Here is a 22,089-nt window from a genome sequence, read left to right on the forward strand (position 1 = left end):
AATTATCCATCGCCGCGCCTCCTTCCAGTCGACTTATTGCGATTGAATAAAGGCGCCACTTCCAGGCGCTTCCAGGTGCTACAACTTGTACGTATGTAGTACTTCCTTTTTCAATCATCAAGGTGGTACTTCCTGGTTCAGGTGGTTCTTGTGACTTGGAACTTGAACATCTGCATTTCCAAATGGAGGTGGCGCCCGATTTTCCAAACCGTACTTTCTAGTCAAGGTGGTACTTCTTAATTCAGGAGCTATTTCCAAGTGGTAGGTACTTCCTGCTCAAGTGTTCCATTCCCAACGGTTTGGATTCGAAAGTGATTCAAGACTAAACGCATCGGTCATTTCCTTATAACTTTAATCCGAGCCTCCGCCATCGTCCTCATTGTCTTAATCCTCATTAGACACAAACAATATTCAGTGACATTCTGCATGATTTCATTACATCATAGTTCTTGTGAACAGCTTTTAAAAGAATATAATATACTGTATTATAGCATCCAAGGTCACGTTCGCGTCAAATCATTCGCAAAAAAAAAAAAAAAAAAAACAACAACAACCACCCATAACTATTTACATATGATCAGGACACGCAGAAAATCTGAAAAAGGAATAACATGGCTGTTTCTGTATGTGTATATTACTGCAGCAACAGCAGGTACGGCGACGCCGTCTGTTGCCATAGTAACAGTCGCCCTAGATAATGTGAAGTCAAATAATAAGAATAAGAATCACATGAATCATAATTAACAGTAAAAAATGAAACACCATTTCTTAAAAAATATCCTTTGATCCTGGATGAAGTTAGTGGCATTTTCCTCCTTTCACACTCCATCTCCCCTCTGGAAGCAAGAGCGAGCGAGCGAGCGACATTGTGAGCAGATACCAAGGTTCTCATCTGTTTTTTCCCTCACTTTGAGCACGTCATCAAAAGGGACAAGTTCATCTCCCTCATCGGCTTCATCTTTACAAATGCCACCACGTTCCGTTCCTACAGGGTCGTCCGTAATCGGTGCATCCGACCGAGCGAGCGAGCGAGCCCTCATCTGAAATGGAGACACTGCATTCTACAATCACTTTGATGTCCGTAACAACGTCACCATCAATCTGTCTGTCTGGTAACAGCGACAATTGGGGTGGGAGAAGAGTGTTAAACGTCCCGGCTTTCAAGCAGCTCTTGTTTTGCCTTTTCTACTGTATAGAAAGTGAAATAGTTCACCTTTAAATACTCCGGGTATTGTATGCAGGGTACCTTTCACACAGAACCTAGCGAGGCTGGATATTGCCACAATGTTCTGCGCTTACACACCACACATTGGGATCGGACTGTGACAAGGGGAGGGGAGGGGAGGGGAGGGGCTGGCTGTAATCAATCATTCATGCCCAATGTGGACTTTTGAAAGCTGCTATAACTTGTCCATGGCTTGATGTGTATTCAAAGACAGCATGTTAGCATAGAAATCAACATGTTTCATAAGCTGTATGATATCATGATCAGTCAGTGATCAATAATGATGATCCTTGAGTGTTTTATTTATTTTGTTTTTTTTTACTATCATTGTCAAGCGAGCTACCTCGCTAGCGTGTGTTAGCACCTGTCAGTCTTGCTGGACACAGACAACAAAGATCTAGTTTGGTGAGCTAGCGAAAACGTTAGCGTGACAACTTACAAAGGTGAAAGTCATTATTGCAGTTCACATTGGAGTCAATTTGTTGTTTTGGCTTCAGCTCGCTTGCTAACGAGGCATCAGCCCACTGAAACGGTCTTTTCGGCAACATGCACCCGACAAGAAATCACACAAGAAATATTTTGCTGTATTAGCAAGGAGTGCAACTTTTGCTAAAACTTTCATTCAAATATACTGTGGGGATTTATCGGATATCCAGGGGCATGCTAACGGCTAGCCAAGTAATGCTAATAGAAAGATTCCTTGCTGGAATACTCTAAATGTACTTATTATTTAAAGCTAATAATGATAATGCAACAATTCTTTTATTCAGTCATTACTCTGATTGTCACTATCTTATTCATGGCAACGTTTAGGCGACATCGTTTGATTTAAAATAGCTAATAATTCAATCTTTTTTCCTTACAAGAGTAAACACTAACGTTATTGTGCTAGTTGCAGCATGTTGCCATTTGGCTGTAGTGCAATAGAAATGAGTAGAAATGTCACATTTTAGACAACATTATTAGAATGTCACGTTATCATGTTCTTGTTATTTAGTTAGGACTAAACACTAGCAACAAAACAGGGCAAAGTCAACGTAATCCAAAAGACTGCAAAGGTGCCATTTTGTTTTCGATTACATTGCGAAGGAAATTTTTCGCTACAAAACTAAACTCGCGTATGACAGAAACTTGAAATTTATGTTTTTTGGACGTTTGTCTGCATTGCATTCGCTGCTGTGAAAGAATCACAAGCAAATTCTGTCCAAAGAAGTTATTCCTGTCCCCTCGAAATATTCGTTGTCTGAAACATTTTTCAATCGCCACTAAAGCTCATCAAGTGTGAGACGAAGCAAGTGAAAATGTTCGACTATTTCTCTCGATTTGTTTGCGAGATCTCAATTGTGACGCGTTATGACGTCACAATTTGGTTGGAAACGTGCTCATGACAAAGCCAAAAGTTAAAAAGAGCTGTGGAAGTCCACAAGCGCACTTGGGCAGTTTGGCGATGAAGTGCTAAATCCAAACGGTGCTTTCATGTAGTACGTTACGTCCTCTTCCTCTTCAGACTTTTTGGCTAATAGTTGGCTTGGCGTTGTCACAACTCCCTATCTTAATCCCAATCAAATAATGTCACAGAGCTTTTATTAAGACATCTGGGACCTTGGTGAACTGAAATTGCAGAAAACGATCACAATATGTCTTCTTTACGTTTTGATGTAAAACACTGTACTGTAGATTGGCGTCATGGCTGTCGAGCGCAGTTGAAATTTACACGAAAAATTCAAGAGCTCAACAGATCATGTGCAACATGTTAACAGTATTACTGTTATCCATTGAGGTTTAGCGCATCAAATTCAATCACGTTCCAATTTGTTGCGTTAGCATGTTAGCATTTACGCTTTGAATGGCAGCCTGATGGGCGCTGATGGACAGACACATGCACATGCACACACAAGTACGACTTGAAATTAAGGGTGGGCAAACTTTTGCTCCGACGGCACAATTTGTAGAATAGAGATTTATACATATACTGTATACATACATTTATATACATATATACACATACTGTACCTATATACATGTACATAAATAGATATAGATATGCACATACAGTACATATATACGTATATACATATATTTCTATGTATGTATCATTTGGATATACTTTTTTGACATTTAACTTCCGACTGATTTGATATGAATGAATCCAACCAATTATTAAATGAAATACAAAATGTTACTTATGTACAATTGCTTATTTTACTTTTATTATTTACAATAAAACAACTCACCAATTAAATAAGATAATTTAATGCATTTTAATGAAGCGAGTTTAGACAAAAAAAAAAAAAAAAGACTACATTAACGCAATAACTAACAAAACATTTGATAACTGCTTGGTGGGCTGGATTGAAAAATCTAGGTCGTTGTGAGTCATACGTTGCCCATTTTTTCTTGAAATGCAGAAAAGCTAAATTAAGTAAGGATGGCCACTTCTTATGTTTTTACTTTTGGACTTAACGTTATCGTTAGTACCTCTACGAAGAATCATTTCTTCAATCGCTAGTAACATGTAACGAAGCATTGCGATCTATGTTTCTCGAGCATCAACAATGATCAGGGAATGAGCATTTCACCAAACGTTCTAAGGCCTCTGTCGTGTTTGTTTTATTTGAGCCACACCCTCACAAAGCTACTTTACCGTATGTCCCATTTATCATGGTTATTTATTATCTTATGCCATATATCCTATCACATCCCACCAATACAGTAGATGGAAATATTTCTTACATGAAAATATGACCTGAACACGGTACCTGCGCATGTGTGTGTGCGTGCGCACGTGCGTGCGTCGATCTATTAGGGTAAACATTTTTTACATGATTTTGATTGCACACTTTTATTGACATTCATTGCACACTTTGTTTAAATGCCTCGCTAGGTGCTGCTGTTTTGGTTAGCAACAGACTTGGAGTAGGCTTAGCAGTTAAAATATGACCTTGACTGGGAAAATTCGGCTTTCCACATTTCTTTTTGGGGTTCCCAGATGGGAGCAAGAGGCGCCTCTTTGAGCGAGGTGTTTACGTATTTGTCTTGAGCGACTGATGAATTAGAGGGGCGGTCTATTTGAGGGACAGCTACAACTGGAGGAAATACACTTGTTACATTTTGAAACTCCCGGTGACTTTTTTTTTTCTTCTTCTTTTTCTTCAACCACACACGATCCATTTGAGTGGTCCAAACAAGCCACGATTCAGCACTTTTGGCACGTGTCGTTTCCAAGGCTCCTTGCGCTAAGTGTGAAGACACAAGCACGCAGCTGCATTCCTCCGTTGCGATCTATGTGTGGATCGCTAAGAATCGATCGATCGATCAATGCGTGAAATGATTTCTGTGATATTACGATCACGGAGTGCACTGCGTGGTGGCGATCAGTAATGGTGCTCACCTCAAGTTCAGTTATGCTAGGCTAAACTAAAATAAACTTGATCCAAGATCAATGCATTGAGAGAGATACTACATATGTTAGCATTCAGCAGATAAACGGATCGATTTTCATCCATGTCAGAGGTCATTAACTACGGGTTGAACAGAGAGTTCAAACCATCATGTGTACTGTGTTTGCCAAACAAAAGTGACACATGAAACGACCTCAATCTAAGGGAAGGATGAGCTTGGATGAAGGGAAGGTGCTAAGTGATTGTTTGGACCAACAAAATGTTTCTTCCGGAATCTTGGGAAACACAAGACCACCTTTTCATGATTCAATTCAAAGTCACGTACACATGTTTGGCACAAATCGTTGTTGTTGTTGTTGTTGTTATTGGCTAAGGAAGCAGCTCGAAGGAGAACCCTCGCTGCATTTGAGCCGAGCAGTGCTTGTTTGTTTTTGTCCGGTCAGCAAACCAGCTAGTAGCAGTTCTGTATCCTTTGTCCTCCACATTTTGGAGGGGCTAGCGCTTGTGTGCAAATTCGGTGTACGAGTGAGCCGTTGGATTGCTGCTAGCTTGCCTTTAGCTCGTAGCGGCACTGCGGGTGGCTATCCAGCGCCGCAACACCACTGAGAAAGCGTCCCGTCTGGAAAATGCTGTTCTTCCGCGGGAAAACTGCTCATGGCTTTGATGAGAAGAGAAGACGCTGAGCAGCCGTTAATGTCTTCTCAGCCGGGGAAGCTCCATTTTCCCACATCAGCTTCTATACTTAGAATTCGTGATGGGGTTAACACCATCCTCCATCAGTTAAGTTGGGCAGTGGGGCGGTGTCGGGCGAGTTGCGGGCGGTTTTGGAGGGGGGTGGGCAAGAGTCGTACAGGGGCTGGCGTTGAGGGCCCATCAGTTGAGGGCTGATGGTCGCCCCTGGTTACCTAGAGGAGGGGCTACTGCACTCGGAGGCGGGGCAACAGAACTGATGGGCGATGTCATCATCTTCCTCCTCTCTGAGAGACAAACGGACGGACGGACAGAAAGACAGACGGCAGGAGAGAAGCAAGGAGGAAAAGTGAAAGGAAAAGTGAAAGGAGGGAAAGATAAAGGAAGAAAGAGAGAAAACAAATGAAGAAAAAAGATGGAACAAAAAGAGAGGAAGGAAAGATAGAAACAAGGAGGAAATAAGTGGCGGGAGGGAAGGAAAACATGAATGATGAGAACATAAAGGAAAAGAAATCAAAAAGAAAAGCGATGGAAATAGAGAAAAAAAGAGTAAGAGAAGAAGAGGAGATGGAAACAAAAAAAAAAAACAAGAGTGAAAGGAAAGGACAAAGGGAGAGAATGGAAAGAAAGAGAAACCAAAAGTACAAGACAAAAATGATAGAAAGGGGAACAGAAAGCGAAAAAAAGTAAGACAAAAGAGAAAAAAATATTAGAGAGCAAGCAGGAAAGAAAGAGGGAAAGAAAAAGAAATGTCAGTGAGGACACATGAAGGAGACGAGGACGATAAGTGTGGCTCATGGGCAGGTTTGTGGGTGGATGGATTTGTGGAATCATCTGAGAAAAACAAAGTGTGATTTGTTTGTGGCAAAAGTTGATCAATAGTTCTATCCCGTTCTCACGTTGATTTATTTATCTTTTATGAGGAAATGTCAGGTACCATCAATCTGGCCAACAGGATGCTAAAGCTAAACTTAGCACGTAAGTCCATCTAATGATTCATCAGCTTTGGGTCGGCAGATGACTGACCACAAGCTGATATATCAGGTTTAGCCTTTTTAGCATGTGCATGGTGGCTACAGGATTAGCTTGATGCTAGACTCATCAATTTAGGTGCTGCTGTTTTGGTTAGCAACAGAAGAACTTTTGGAACGTCGGTGTTTGAAAAATACTGACGACTATTTTGTTCCATCCTGACCCAAATAGAAAGCCATCTGACGAAGAAGCACTGATTTTATTTATCCATTAAAAAAATCCTAATCACTGCTTTAATTATTTTTAAGTATAGAATACAAGTATTTAAGTATCATTTCAAATCTATTATTCAAACACGTTTTTTAATTAGATAGATGCATCCAGAAATATAAAAACAAATGTTTTATTTTAGTAATGTCATGGCTTAAATTAGTCTACACTTTTTTTTTTTAATAATATACAATAAAAAGAGATAAATAAAGACAAATGCGTTTGAATTCCGTCAAGATGGGACTCTTTCTAGAAATGTAACTGCTCAATGGAACAGGTCCTTCTAGACTAAAACGCTCAATGACTGCCCCCCCCCCCCCCAACTGTCTGTGTTGTATCTGTACTGGGAAGGGCTGGACGGTGGGGGTCGGAGGGGAGGGAGGGTTAGGGTTTGAAGGAGGGCGGGTGACTGTGGCCCTTACCTTGCCTGCTCGTGGTGCTTGTTGGCAGGGGGCAGGGCGCAGGGAGGCTTGGGCAGGCGGAGGCGCGCGGGGCAGCAGTACTGATGGTAGGAGGCGTGGCTGTTAGGAGGGAGGCTGGACGAGTAGAGAGAGGAGGAGGAGGAGGCGGAGGAGGAAGGAGTGGTGATGCTGGACGGACGACAAGAGGAGGCGGGGGCGCTAGAGAGACAGGAAGTGAGAAAGGGGGAGAGAGAGAGAGAGAGAGAGAGCCAGAGGAGAGAAGAGAAGAGAAGAGAAGAGAAGAGAAGAGAAGAGAAGAGAAGAGAAGAGAAGAGAAGAGAAGAGAAGAGAAGAGAAGAGAAGGAAAAATAAAGTCAAGAGAGGAACAAACACAGAAAGGTAGACGACAACAACAACAACGACAACACACAGGCACACAAACAAACACCATTAGCACGGTCAGAGCTTAGCACAGCTATATTGCAATCATTAGTCATGTTAAAAGCATAAAGCACACCTACGTACGTCAACATTAGCTTAGCGCACAATCAACAGCACAAGCGTAGCCATCGGCAGGTGCACAGTCTTGACCCTATGCTAGCTATTAGTGCTGCGCGTATGAGAGAACAAGCAGGCAGCTCATGGTTAGCGCACAGCCCATCTGTTAGTACTAGTACTGAAATTAGCCGTTAGCATCACAGAGGTACAGTGAGAGGGAGGATGATGCACATACAATACATACATAGATTGTTTACTAGAAGTGGAGGACTAAAGTCGAGTCAGAGTGAAGTTGTCCATTTTCGGGCCTGGGACTCGCTCGGTTAAAAGTTAGGAAAGACCCCTCCTGACTTTAACTTGGTTGTCATGAAGGCTCCTCAATTTGTGTTTGATCCTGGCTACCAAGTGCAGAGGCCACCTCAATCAACCAATCGTTATGTTTAAATCAGGTTTGTGCGCGAGCTCTCCTTCCTGATTGGTTGTCCCCCGACTCAGCTAACCAATCGGTGCGGAGAAGCGGCCTGATCGCCAGCTGGAGTTTAAAAAAAGACTGTTCGGCCGGTTGCGTTGTCGTGCGTGTTGTCTCGTGTGTGTGTGTGTGTGTGTGTGTGTGTGTGTGTGTGACCCTCGCAATAATTCATTAACTCTTTCACTCTGTCACCTCATTCGTGCGTTGGGTCTCCTCCAAATAGGCTTTCAACAAAGACGCAATGCAGCTCCTTCTCTTTACTGCTTCACCATACCAAGAGATTGCGTTCATTTTTTTGTTTGGCATTGTTGTCTGGAACACAGGCGTGGTTACCGGTGGCCATTGGCAACTTTGTGCAAATGTCTGGATTTTTCCCAAACGGCCGCTCGAACCGCAGAGGAAGATGACGAGTCGAAGGAGTAGGACATGGAAGAGGGAATACGATTGGGTGAAGAAAAAGAAAAAATCGAGGGAAGAGAAGGAGAAGGAAAATAAGAGGAAGGAGGAAACAGACGTAGAAGAGGAGAAGGAAAAGAAAAAAGGAGAGAATGAAGAAAACGTGTGGAGAAAAGGAGGCATGAGCAGGCGAAGATGATGAACCCAAGGACTGATTGACAGCACAAAGAGTCAGAAGAGGAACTGCAGTTGCAGAAAAGGAGGCCAGTCGCGTTGTCACGGGCAACCGTGGAAAATCAAGAAACATGTTGTCACGGTAACAAGGCCTCAATTGCTCCTGTTTGACTTTGCTAATGCCTCTAAAGTCATACAAAACTCAACAACACAAAAAAAGACTTTTAAACGACATCCTCTCTGACGTCTCATGCGGCTCGCCAGAAGAGACTCGCCTCCTAAAGTCACGCAGCCCAGCACGCTTCTGTTAATAGGAAATCACACGCACACACGCACACGCACGCACACGCACACGCGCACGCACGCACGCACACTCTCACACACCAGGGTGCCATCTTGTGGCTCTCCTCGGACAGGTAATTCATCACATCGCTATTCATATTGGCTAGCCGAATTTCCACGGCAGCAAACGCACAAACAAGTCGCACGGATGCCAACAACAACACGCAAAGTAAAAACATCATGAATGGCATCACTCCTTTTTTTCTGAAAGACCCGAAACACAGAAGGATTTAGTTGGAAAAATGTATTCTTTTGCTGAGCCACCATTTTAGAAAGGCTGATTTCTCAAATTGGATCTATAAATAGACCTGCCTGCTTAAAGACACGTCCACACCTCAAGGTCACAGAGGTGTGTGTGGATGTTAAGAAATGACTTGCAATGCCACGGATGGCCACTAGGAAGCTTCCCTCAGAAGCCCCATTGACGCTCGCTGGCGGGCCGGCGGCCATGTTCACGCTCACGCCGATCTGCATGAGCCTCCTGAACAGTTTCCATGACAACCCCCTCCCATCAGCACCAGCCGCCTTTGTGTCTCATTTGAATGCAGCCTAATAGAAGACACACTGCGTGCGTGTTTGTGGAGGTGGCCTGCGTGCCCAGAGATGTGTACTTGTGTTGGATTTAGAACGAAGATGCAAACAAGAGCGCAGGAAAAGAGCCACCGCACACTCCCACGAAGGCTTAGCAATTGTGAGATTGTGGGGGGGACGTTTCACGGAAAATTGACTTTTTAGTTTTGGATACAAATAGCTGTGTCTGCCCACCAACTGCGAAATACATTTTGCGAGTGCTGATGTGCCCATGCGCCACAAAAAGGCTTTTATTGTCTCGGGTGCTCACTTGTTTGCCCACGCAGACCTTGGCAGCTGGGCCATGCGAAAACTCAAATGCCCAGCCAGGCAGAAGTTGCCAACAAAAGACTCGCCAGTGACCCAACATAATAATAATAATAATAATAAACCTGTTGTGCTAGAGGGAAAAAAAAAAATTACAAAAAATTGACTTGCATCTCTGATTAAAGAAAGCATTTTTTAAAAATGCTTACTTGGTATTAGACTGGCCTTGTTTGTTTACTTTTTTGTTCAATTTGTTTGGACAAAAATAATGACGACAACAAAAATAGGGATTCGCTAGACATTTTGCACAGTTTTCTTGATCATCTAAAATCACTTAATTTCCAACCTCCATCGCAATGACAGTCTTTTTAGGCACTCTATTTATTTTTTAATATTCTGTTTGTTAGTCACGCGACAAACCTTGAGTGATACCAGGATTTAAAATGAAACAATTGAAGGAGGTTGATTCTTTTTTCCGACTGTAAAGAAACAGTCCGAACACATATTGGTTGCTTAAAAGTTATAACTTCGCAAAAGTCAGCTCGTCTCAATTATTGTATTAAGCTTGAGGTAGACTTGAGGCTAGTAGACTTGATTTGTTAAGTTTGAGTCCACTTCAATTGGGAGCTGGGCGAAAGAGCTTAAAGCCTCTTTTCTGAACAATTGTTTACTGCTGCTGGTTGTGTGCGTGCTGGGATTGGCCGCACTTCATATCGCCGCTTCAGCTATGACATTCCACATGGCCACTGGGCTCTCATGTGCGCACATGAAAGTTCAAGCAAATCCACGGCACATGACCTCAAGAAGAAAAAAAAAAAAAAAAAGATGAAAAATATGACCGCAAGCTTGACGGCAAACATGAGCTTTCTTCGTGTTCGCCGCAGAGGAGGATGACAAAGAAGTCATCAGAATGAGTCACGGCCGCTTTTCAGCCACCAGCCAGCCAGCCACGCTTGTCAGCATTAGCAAGCGTCGCTCGCTCGCTCGCTCGCTCACTCGCTCGCTCGCTCGCGCACGCTTAGCGCACGCTTGGCGCACGCTGGCCAGCGCGGGTTGTCCGCAGTTGCCGAGCAACAGCGAGCGCCGCAACCGGTGCTCCGAGAAAGGAGGCCCCGGTGATTGGCACGGGACAACGTTTACTTGCTCCGAAAGATCGTGTTGCCAGGCAACTCGGCGAGCGGTGACGATTGCAGTTGACGACTGCGCTTGGACGTGCGGCATCGTGTCCGACAGTCATCTATCGTTCCGTGATTTGCGCTTTTCGGAATTGTTCTCAAACTTTCCGAGATGTCGCCAAAGCCTAGCATAACTATGAAAGTACGTTGAAGTGTTAGCGACAGCTTTGGAGACTCTAATGATGTTTTCATTCGCACGGCAACTGCGTTCGACCGAACAGGCCGATACTTTACGCAAAATTGCAGCATAGATACTTTTTGGTGAGCCTGAACATTTGAGTTGGAGGAAGGAAACATCACAAACATGCAGATGGCGGCCATGGAGTACTGGAGTTTGACCATTGTGTTTTCGAATTTTCGCGGCGTCACAGTGATCTCCCGTCATTTCACTCGTTTACGGCAAAGTGGTCCATCTCAGCAATTTTTGATCATTCTTCATCACCTATCCTTCAAAGGTGTCTTTGACTCTCTGCTGTGATTTGACACAACCAAGAGATGAGCTCGAAGAAAATCATTGCGATCATTGTAACCCTGCCAAGAGCAAGAAAATGCCTGAAGAATTGAGTTGGACACAATTCAATCTTTGTATCATGTCAAGATGAGACGAGGCTACACTAAAAAAAGTCTCGTGAGGCCGAGGTATCTTTTTTCAAGATTTGTTCATAATGCGAGTGTCGATGCTGGTTTCTCTACCCGACCATTGACCTGCAACCAGTCCAGGCTAGGGTCCAGTTCAACCACAACCCCAATGAAGATAAGTGCTTTTGGGGCAAAAAACAAAAACATGAAATGGCTAGATGGAAAACTAGAGGAATGAAATGTGCTGTAACTCTTGTTCCCTTGTTGTATTTTGTGGAAAGCACGTCATCATTCTTATTAGTAGAACGACACCGGTGACTTGTTTTGAGTTGTGCAAAAAAACAAAAAACCAACAACAACAACAACAACATTTTTTGAAGTCATCTTTTGGAAAAGTGAAGCGGTAACTTACGCTTTGTGGTGGTGCAGCGTGTGGGCGTGGTGGTTGTTGGCGGCGTTACTCTTGTGAAGGCGCTCCAGGCGCTCCTTCTCCTTCTCCACAAAATTGGTGTTGGTTCCAGTGCTGGTAGACGCCGTCCGGCTCAGGCGGCTGTGCCCCCGAGGCTGCTCCCGTGGGGGGATGGGAGGAGGCGGCGGGGGTGGAGCCGGCGCGCTGACCTGCGAGCCGGAGCCCGAGGCAGCAACGTGGACCGTCGACGTGCTGTTGTAGTGGTGGGGCTGGTGGTTGTGGCTGGCATTGAGTGGGATGGAGGTGGGAGCCTTGGTGTGGGGCTGGTGGTGATGGTGGTGGTGGTGGTGGTGGTGGTTCTTGGTGGGAACGGAGGAGAAGTGAGTGGGAGGCGGCGGCGGAGGAGGAGGAGGAAGACGAGGCTCCGGAGGAGGTGCGGCCGGGGGCGGGGCGGCCGGCTGGCGGTCCAAGCGTAGGTCTTTGTTCTCTTGGCTGAGGCGGTCTAGCTGGACCTCCAGTTCGTCAATGCGCCGCCTCTGCGTTTCCAGAAGCTTCTGCTGGCTTTCGATGATGTTGTTGAGTTCCAGGAGGTACTCCACTGCCCGATTCGGACTTTCCGGGCTGCCTTGGCCCGGGCCTTGATTAGCCTCCATAGCTAACAGCCAACTTGATGTCAAATAAAGACCGAACCTACAAGCCTACCAACGAGGAAGGTTAAAAAAACATTGAGAAAAAAACAACAACTACACGGCTAGCAGCTAACTGAGCCCCGCCCTCCCCCCCACTGGCAGCAAGTGGGGGGGAGAGAACTGGTTCTTCTTCAAGGTCTGATACGAAGATCAAGATGGATCCGGCACTCTCTGGCGCTGGTCGCAAGGCTTGGCGGACTCGCGGAGCATTTCCACTTCAGTCAGGATTCTCCGGTGGCCTTCACAAACGCGACGGAGAAATACTCAAAAACCATGATGGAGGAGAAGGATCAAGCAGTGAAGAAGTTGACTCCAAGCTGAGGTCCATTCAATGAGTTACTTGTAGCTGCTCTGTCAACACCAGCAGGAAGGTTTCCCAAGGGCCATCTTTCAACATGTCCAAATTACACGTCATTGTCCCAGTGTCCCATTCACGTGGTCAAAACAAAACAACACAAACCAAAAACAAGACAACTATCCAGCCGCTTCCCGCATGGGGAACTCCTTCAGTTGGCGAGCAACCGCTGGGGAACGAGCCTCTTCAATCCATCATCTCCTCACATGGACACACTTTTCTTATGTTCCTCTGCTGCTGGGAAGCTGAAACCAGGAGAAAGCCGAGTTCACCAGGAGCACCTCATCCCAAAGTTGCTGCAGGTGGAAGGTCATCCGTTGCCGTGTCCGCGATTTCCTTCCGGATCCTTCTTGACACGCATCCGTTCCATGAAAGACAAGTGAAGAACATGAAAAGATGAGGACTGCGGGAATCGTCACAAACATCACAGTCGAGCTGCAGCGTGAGTGAGTTTGGGACCAAGCACATTTGCGGCGGCAACGCAAACTGGGCTCCGACGAGCGAGCTTCTCCAGTCCGGAAAACGAGCGAAGTGCTGATGGTTCACTTTCCAGTTTCCAAGGCAATGGTGTCCGTGTGTTATTTGCGCCCATTTTATTTTGACGTTGGCCTTCTCACCGCGTTGGCGGCGCGTTATCGTCACGAATAGCGCAAACAATTTATGCGCAGCAAATAATCGGCTACCTGAGGGAGGATAAGAAAAAAAAAAAAAAAAAGTCCCTCTTCGAATGACTCGAGGTTGTCGAATTACCGGAGGATTTTTTTTTTCTCTGCCTTTGCCACTTTTCTCGTCTGACCCATCGCTGTCGATGTGTTTGCCCAATTGCAAGTCATTTGGCCAGAGTGGTGTCAGGACAGCGCAGTGACGAAACTCGCCTCACCTCACCTCCCAGGCAGGCAGGCAGGCAGGCAGGCAGGCAGGCAGGCCGGCAGCCGGCAGGCCGGCAGGCAGGCACAAACTGTCATCTGCTCCAGTCAACCTCAATCCTACTTGGTCGGTCAACCATTTTGCCATCCATTTGGTAGCTCACCATTAGTAGTCCCCGAGGCAAGCCTACTTCCTGTTTACACACTTGTCTCCAGTCGGAGAAGTGAGTGATACTCGCTTTTTTTGTGTGGATGTTCTTTATTGGCGATCTTATCACCGCAGACAGCGTGTTCTTCTCGACGTGCACGCGCGTGCGTGCAGGTGGATACACCACTTCTCACGCGGTCTCATTTACGCCTTCAGCACGCGCGCGCGCGCGCGCGCACACGGTCGTGTAGCAACAGCAAAATGTCGCATGCTCTAGTACACACGACACGGCAGTGAATGCGCGCGCCCGCACGCACGCAGCGGCGCATCGGTGAGGCGCGCGGTCACGATGAGAAAGGACGCAAGAATGGGACAGCTTTGACGACAAAGACGATGATGATGATGAGAATGATTGCTGATGCTCACATGCCGCCGCTTGCTTCCTGATGCTCTTCAAGTCTGCTCCGCTTCGTCACTCACTCACTCACTCACTCACTCACTCACTCACTCACTCACTCACTCACTCACTCACTCACTCACTCACTCACTCACTCACTCACTCACTCACTCACTCACTCACTCATCACCTTAATTCCTCTGCGCCGCTGCTGCAGTGCTGACAAAAAAAGCTTCCCTCTTCTTCCTCCTCCAGCGCGCTGATGAAGAGGAGGCAGAGAAAGAGGAGGAGGAGGAGGAGGAGGAGGAGGTGCTGACTCCAGACAGAATGCCAGCTGGGAAGTACACGAGGACGCACGCGCTCGCGCGCTCGCTCGCTCGCGAGGCTAAGGAGTGCGCGCACGCGCACGCGCATCGCGCGAACCTGTGATCGATATGATACACGCCGACGTAAATACGCCCTTCCACACAACTATCTGTCCGCGTGAAAACACGCTGATAGGTGGCGCTCAAAGTTAATTGCCTGACAATTGTTTTGGCCACTTAGAAACAATGTTCGTTGTTTTCTCCTTAAAATAAAATATATACGTACATATTAAGCAATTGTAACATAAAGCAGACTTTAAAAGTCATTAACAGTGTGCTTTGATATAGGGCAATCCAAAAGTACCTCAAAATGATTCAATTCGAATGTATTGCACGTGAAAATGAAATCATTTCCTACTCAAATGTTTTGGCTTTTCAAGATTAAATACAAATAATAAATAAACCTAAAAAGGAAATTAGCTCTACAACTCACCTGTATTCATTCATATACTCAAGCAGGCCCATGCGTGTGCCACAATCACTCATAATACAAACAGATTTCACCTCTCCCACATTCTCTTTAAAATGAATGCAAACAAATTTCCCAAAATGGAAATATAAATGACTGAAAATGTTGACCTCCTCTATCCTAACTCTATCCTTCAACATGCCAGTTAATCTATGGTGACAAACAGGACTTGAATCAATTTCCGTCGCCAGGGTGCAAGCACGTGGTTGTCTCCCCACATCTCACTCGGCTAGTGTTATTGTGAATGTTTTATTGCATGTGTTCTGTAAAATCTTTTGTTATTGCTGCAGATGTTGGAGAAGCGCTAACATGCAAACATTGCTAAAATGCTAACAGAGTATAACAAGATAGAAACAAATGTGCAAAGGCTGATGGATAAGGGTTTCATATCTTTAGCTCTGTATTGAGAAACTGTTTCTGAAGAAAACTGCTGCACAAATGCTATGCCGTGACTATATGCTAATAAATAGCAAGATGGCAACCTGATGGAGTCTGTCGCAATACTTTTGACAGTATAATGCTGCACACTGACTGCAGTTCTCTGGGATAACACATCTGCAGCCAACCGAGGCCACATGAATATAATAATAATAATAATTAATAATCGTAATAATAGATTATTGGAACGGCATTTCATTAGGAATTCGGACGCATTGCAATTTGAAATGAATCCTAAAATATCTGCAAATAAATGTAGAGGTGTATACATCATGATTTGCAAGTGTGTGTGTGTGTGTGCATGCTGGATGACATCTTGAATGTGTGTGTGTGTGTGTGTGTGTGTGCGTGCGTGCGTGCGCGCGCGCGCGCGTGTGTGGGAGAAAGACTCACTGGTGATGATGAAGATGATTCATCTCAGCAACGTGGCTGCGGCGCTCCTCTGCGGTGTGTCCACCTCCATGATGATGAAGAAGAAGTGGAAAAAGAAGTCGACGGCCATCATCATCATCATCATCATCACCTTCATCAGCTCGCTCACACAGGCTGGCCGCTGCTGCTGCTGCTGCCGCTGCCGCTGCCGCTGCCGCTGCCGCTGCTGCATGCGGACGGAGCCAAGATCCTTTCGCTCGCGGTGGAAGAGGTTTCACTCTCTCGCAGACACATGCTGCGGCTTCTGCAGAAGAGCTAGAGAAGCCCCATCGACGATGCTAATGATGATAGTGAAAATAATGATGATAATAACAACAGGAGTTGTACTATTATTATTATTATTATTATTATTACTATCCATTTTCTATACCGATTGTCCCCACGGGTATTATTATTATTATTAAAGGCTTAAAGTGGCAGTCCTACCGAATTTAAGTGTCAGCAGAGTGAGTGGTCGCTCCATATACCTTCACTCTTTTTTTTTCTTCACCCTGCAAGCTTTCACTTCATCTCCTTGTCACTTCCTTTTTTCTTCTTTACACAGACAGACAGACAGACAGACAGACAGACAGACAGACAGACAGACAGGCAGACAGGCAGACAGACAGGCTGTACACACATACATTTTTGTGCCGCTTGACTGTAAGCATGACAACACCACTCTCGGTGTGTATTGCTCAATATAGTAGGTATGCATTGCTCGATCCACACCCAGACATATGTGTATCAATGTAGCATGAGTGTAGGCAGGCACGTGTGGAATCCGGATGCTCCCCTGTGTGCGGTTGAAGCGTCTACGTATTTTTGTCAGTGGCTCTAGTGAGACAGACACGCACGCAAGCAGCTGGTCAAAGACGACCCGAGCAGACCACATCGCACATGACGACGACACACGATGGCAGCAAAACTCTCTTTCCATTTGGGGAATGGAGTCCTTGCTTCTAGTGTTAAAAACTCCTTCAAACACAAGCGGAACTTCTACTTGATTGAAGCACAACTGCATTCAAGAAAGAAGAAAAAAAAAAAAAACAAGCGCATTCTGCCATGTCATTAAAAATTCTCCTGCAGGTTTTCTTTGTTAACTTGTTATTGTCTCACGCTTACTTGGACTCGTATCATCCATCTCATGGCCACTGTAAATCTCTGACTTTAATTGGGCCAAATGTCTTGTGGTCTTGACACTCTGACCTTGATCATCGTCCGAACAATCGTGCTTCGCCTTCGTTGATGTGTCTAGTGGCTGTAAGACTTTTTTTTTCAAGTTGTTGTTTAACACGTCAATATATAAACTCCAAGGCATGAAAGTTGTAATCCCAAACTTCCATTTGATTTCCAGCTCTCTATAAGTTGGAAAAAAAGACACAGACACACATTTGGATGCTGACAGTTCTTTAGTCATTGAATATTTGGTATTTCCCACAAATACCAAATACGCATGAAAGAAGACGAGAAGAAAAGTTGAAAGTTAACTTAAAAATATCAAGGCGACACTAAAGCTGAGTCATTTTAGGCGAAGACATTTAGTGATGAGACGCATCCATGATGCAAACGTACGGGAAGGTATCGTCGCACTCCTCATCTTGCCACTCTCCATCTGTTAAAAAAAAAAAAAAAAAAATTGTAAGTATTCAAGCATTCAATTCTTCTTAGCAAACCTGAAATGTTGTTGTTACTTACCATTTGTGTCCATTGATATACAGTCATCGCTATCGGGCTCCCCTGCACCAAAGTTTTGGAAGGAATTATCCGAGCCATCGGTCCATATGAAATCGCCTTCCTAGAAGACCAAATCAAATTTCCTTTGAAAAGACGCTTTTGTTTGTGGCAAATCTCTACAGAACGCAAGTGAAACAGATGTTTGAAGGTTTTACCATAATTGCATCCGAGTAACCGATCCAAGCTTCGTCGACCTCACCATCAGCCGCCCGAATCAGTTCAAGAACAAACGCGTTTTCCAGACCATCGTGAATGGAGACCAGATTCCCACCAAGAATGATGCAGACGCTCTGATGAGGAACAAAAACAAAAACAAAGAGTAGAAATCGAATTTCAAGATATTTTGACTTTGGAACAAAGTTTGCTGTCATGAAAAAAAAACAATCCTTGTAATTGTGTAAACAAAAACAAAAATGCAAGTACCTCAGCATCCGAAAAAGTTCTGCTCTCTGCTTGGTAGATGTAACAGGAACTCTTCAACAGTGTCCAGTCATTTGGACAGTAAAAGGCTGCAGCACAATTGTTTATTTTTTTGGGAGGAAAAACAAACAAAAAAAGATGTCAATTGAACTTGACGATTCAAAGGTATTTGCAAAAGCGTCTTTGAGGCAGAGCTACCGACCTTTCACAGGAGCGCTACTCTAAAACCATTGTCGGGAAGAAAAAAGGTTCTTTTAAAATCACAATAATAAATATGTACATCGATTGAAGTCAGTCGGTAGGATTCGGACTCACCACTCCAGTCAGCAGTCCGCAGATCCCGCAAAGGAGGAACAATGAGCCAAGAGTGAATGCCATCTGCAACGTTGACACAAAAAACACATGATATTTGTCAAAATAAAGTCAGGTCACATTTCATTCGAAAAGCCTGATCGTAAAATGGCATCCTTACCTTGATGCTAGCGAGTGCTGCTTGATACTGTCGACGAGTCTGGCCGCTGCTTATATAGGTACGTTTGATGACAGTCTTGGAAGGTCCCAAATTTTTGGGTCATTGACATGCTGCCAGGCATTTGAATTTCTTCCTCATTGCCACCGAGCAAGTCAACAAGGGCCCTTTTGTTTCCACCGTCAAATTTGAACAGGTGTAGCCAGAAAAGTCACGGAAAGTAGTCTTGATTCCCGTAACATGCAACCACACAATTTAAAAAACAGGTTGCAATGACGCTAGATTTGATGAGTGAAATGTACCAATAGCACGTCATTACAGGCAACTTTTTCCGTAGCCGTCAGACAAAGTCAGTCGAGTCAAATTGGTTTCGATCGCCCTTAATCCCAAAGATGTCTCAAAGGGCACAATTGGCAATTCTTCTCCTTATCTTCATCCCTAGGAGGGCAAGGAAAGCCTCACAAAACCCCGAGCGGAGCAAAATGTGTTGACTTTTTCATTTTGGGAAAGCAAAACCCGGTTGGTTGTCCTCACTGTATCGGCAAGGGGTCCATTCATTTTGCCTCGGAAGCAACACATTCTTGACGTTGGGTGTTCCAATGACGCAGTCAAAGTGAATTTCGGGTTGCCGGCCGATGGAAAAAAGACCAACGCTGCAATGAAAATCTGATGGAGTCATTCAACCAATACATTGATTTACATATTCATTGCATTGTTGTTGTCTTATCTGATATGATTAACTTTATTATAGTTATAATAATAATAATAAATAAAATTAAGAATACATTTTATTTAGGCGCCTTTCAAGACTCGAGACTAATAATAATAAGAATAATGATAAACATAATAATACATTTAATTTGTTAGGCGACTTTCAAGACTCTCTGTCACGACTCGTCCCCGTTCGTGTCATAGTTTTGTTCGTGTGTCTGTATGCTCTCCCCTCCCCTCCCCTCCCCTCCCCTCCCCTCCCCTCCCCTCCCCTCCCCTCCCCTCCCCTCCCCTCCCGTGTGCCCATGATGAGTGTGATTATTCCCACCTGCCTCTCTCTCTCTCTCTCTCTCTCTCTCTCTCTCTCTCTCTCTCTCTCTCTCTCTCTCTCTCTCTCTCGTTACCTGTCGTGTATATAAGTCCCGTCTGCCTGCCGCTCACTCCCGGTCGGATCGTCCATGTCGTCACGTTTGCTGTCCTTGTGGTTCGGGTCTGTTTCTGTTTGCCCTCCTTCCCTGTCGGTCGGTCAGTCTGTCATGTTATTAGTTTGCCGGTTCTCGTCTGTTTCCCTCGATGCCTCGTTCCGCTTCCCTTTTCCCTCAATAAACCGAGCTGGTCCGAGCTACACTTGGTCGTCCTGCTCCACGTTCCACTCTCCAGGTCGCCGAAAATGGCATCCAATGCTTGATTTATGCATTTGATCTCAGGCATGATTTTAGGCAGGGCTTTTCAAGTGGTTTTGTCCAGAAAGATCACTCTTATAACCAAGAAGCAACTCGGGGACCGCTGCTTTGGCTTCGGTTGAATATCATTCGACGTATTTTGCACCGATAGAGCTATCCAGACGATTTATTTGCATCTGCAGGTCTATTTTGGGAATCTCAGCTACATTTGACATGACTTGGATGGGCAACACAAAGTTAGCCGGAAAAGAAAGCAGCCATAAATAATAAGAGAGAAGGGGTGGGGAAGGGGGTCCACTGATGGCGATCATGAATTGCCTCCAGCGTGTGATTGGCTGGCTGAAAGTTGACACACTGACAAAAAAGGAACCCAGTGACCCTTTCTAGTGATTATGATCGAAAGAACATCTTGGCACACCAAGCTAGGTTTCACTCAGCCAGCCAGTAACTTTCCCCCACAACCATCGCCCACGCATCAATTTAACACCTGCTTTTAACTGTTCCCGCTCGTCAGCCAGCTGGCATTTCTATTGTTCTTTTTGTTGGCACCGTCACACTCTTATTATTATGATAGACACATTGACTTGGTTCCAGTTTGAAACTCACATCATTCAGCACATTCAAATCACATTGGGGAGGATTTTCAACACTTCCAAAATGTCACGTTTTCACGTTGAAAACGTGTGTGAAATTTCGCAAGATTTGGCAAAATGTCGTTTCCCCCCGATTCAACCCGTTGCAACTTTAAACTGTTCATCTTATGCCTACCTATTCCAAAATGTCCCAATTCAACATTTTTTAATTTTCCCCTTCTAATTTCTAACTTTCTTGACCGATTCAACCCGTTCCAACTATAAAATGTTCATCTTGCGTTTTTTTCTCCCATACCGTTTTCTCATTTATCATTTTTGGTGCTTACCGTTTTTCTCGTTTAGCGTTTTTCTCGGCTACCGTTTTGCTCACTTGCCATTTTTGTTCGCTGACCGGTTTTCTCGCCTACCGTTTTCCTCGTCTACCGTTTTTCTCATTTTTTCGGATGTTCGATTTTGAATAATTACAGCTGATTCCCAGTCATCGTATAACATTTCCTGTCATTTAGTATCGTTTGACATCATTCCGTAGCATTTCCAGCCTTTTATTCAGCTTCTTTGCCTTCACACGCAATTTCTCCAGAAATGGCTAATTCTAGTTGTTATTATTATTATTATTATTATTAGTGCCCGAAGTGTTTCCATAATTGGCATATTTTCCATTGTTTTCCATTAAAAAAAAGGAATAGAATTTGCATTGTAGTTTTGACAAATGAGTTACAATGAACTGTGAGCACTTTGTTGGCAAAAGAAAAAAAAACAAAAACAAGAGCTCAATAGGCTTAGAAATGATTTTGAATGCCTAAAGGTTAATGTGTTGGACAGCTAATGATGATGAATAAGATTTGATTAGATTTTTCAATATTCTGAATTAATGGGTGTGTATCTGATCCCATGAGTGTCCTTTCTCTGCTGTTGACTTCCAGGTGACAAATCCAAGTGGAGATTTTAGCGACCGACCGACCGACTCACCGACTCACCGACCGACCGATCGACTCACCGACCGACCGACCGACCGACCGACTCACCGACCGACTCACCGACCGACTCACCGACCGACTCACCGACCGACTCACCGACCGACCGACTCATCCACCGACCGACCGACCGACCGAGCTACAAGTATGTTCCCCTGAGTGGTTTTAGCATGTTTTTGGGTGCAGACTGAAAGTTCTTCTCTCCTGAGCCACGGAACCCAGCTGCTAAAAACGACCTTAACGCACCCACTGCATTAAGACACATGATGGCAGCAAAACTCTCTTTGGATTCAGGGGAAATGAAAACCTGAAAAGTCTGCATGATTCTTTCGCTTCATTTTTTATTTTATTTTTTAAACACTTATTCGGACAGGAGCTGAACATCTTTATTGGCAGAGAGCTGAATTTCCGAAAAAGAAAAAGGCCACTGTAAATCTGTTCTTTTCATTGGTCCAAATGTCTTGCGGCCTCGAGACTCTGACTTTGATCCTTCTCCAAACTCGTGCTAAGACTCTTATGTTTCGCC

General features: G+C 44.6%; 2 protein-coding genes across 9 annotated transcripts in view; both read right to left on the reverse strand.

The window, feature by feature from the left end:
* Window positions 1-17,251, reverse strand: part of LOC125987914 (IQ motif and SEC7 domain-containing protein 1) — a 40,271-nt gene extending 23,020 nt beyond the window's left edge. Inside the window, exons 1-4 of one of the 8 annotated variants that reach the window (XM_068649702.1) lie at window positions 17,102-17,251; window positions 15,959-16,994; window positions 13,763-14,552; window positions 11,842-13,228 (exon numbers count right to left, since the gene is read on the reverse strand). In XM_068649702.1, the coding sequence (XP_068505803.1) occupies window positions 11,842-12,491 (650 nt within the window). In that variant the 5' untranslated portion in view covers window positions 12,492-13,228; window positions 13,763-14,552; window positions 15,959-16,994; window positions 17,102-17,251. Of the gene's footprint in view, window positions 6,959-11,841; window positions 13,232-13,762; window positions 14,553-15,958 lie in introns of those variants that run through there. The other 7 variants (XM_049752504.1, XM_068649699.1, XM_068649696.1 and 4 more) reach the window with 7 other exon arrangements.
* Window positions 17,252-17,369: 118 nt separating this feature from the next.
* On the reverse strand, window positions 17,370-18,691 carry LOC125987975 (galactose-specific lectin nattectin-like). The gene is made up of 7 exons (XM_049752666.1): window positions 18,606-18,691; window positions 18,449-18,511; window positions 18,336-18,354; window positions 18,137-18,222; window positions 17,869-18,003; window positions 17,675-17,774; window positions 17,370-17,591 (listed from the first exon to the last, which is right to left on the reverse strand). Exons 2-7 carry the CDS (start codon window positions 18,509-18,511, stop codon window positions 17,518-17,520), a joined length of 477 nt encoding a protein of 158 aa, XP_049608623.1. The 5' UTR covers window positions 18,606-18,691; the 3' UTR covers window positions 17,370-17,517.
* Between the last annotated feature and the right edge of the window lie 3,398 nt (window positions 18,692-22,089).

Source organism: Syngnathus scovelli, chromosome 2, assembly GCF_024217435.2.
Source record: "Syngnathus scovelli strain Florida chromosome 2, RoL_Ssco_1.2, whole genome shotgun sequence".
Taxonomy (NCBI): domain Eukaryota; kingdom Metazoa; phylum Chordata; class Actinopteri; order Syngnathiformes; family Syngnathidae; genus Syngnathus; species Syngnathus scovelli.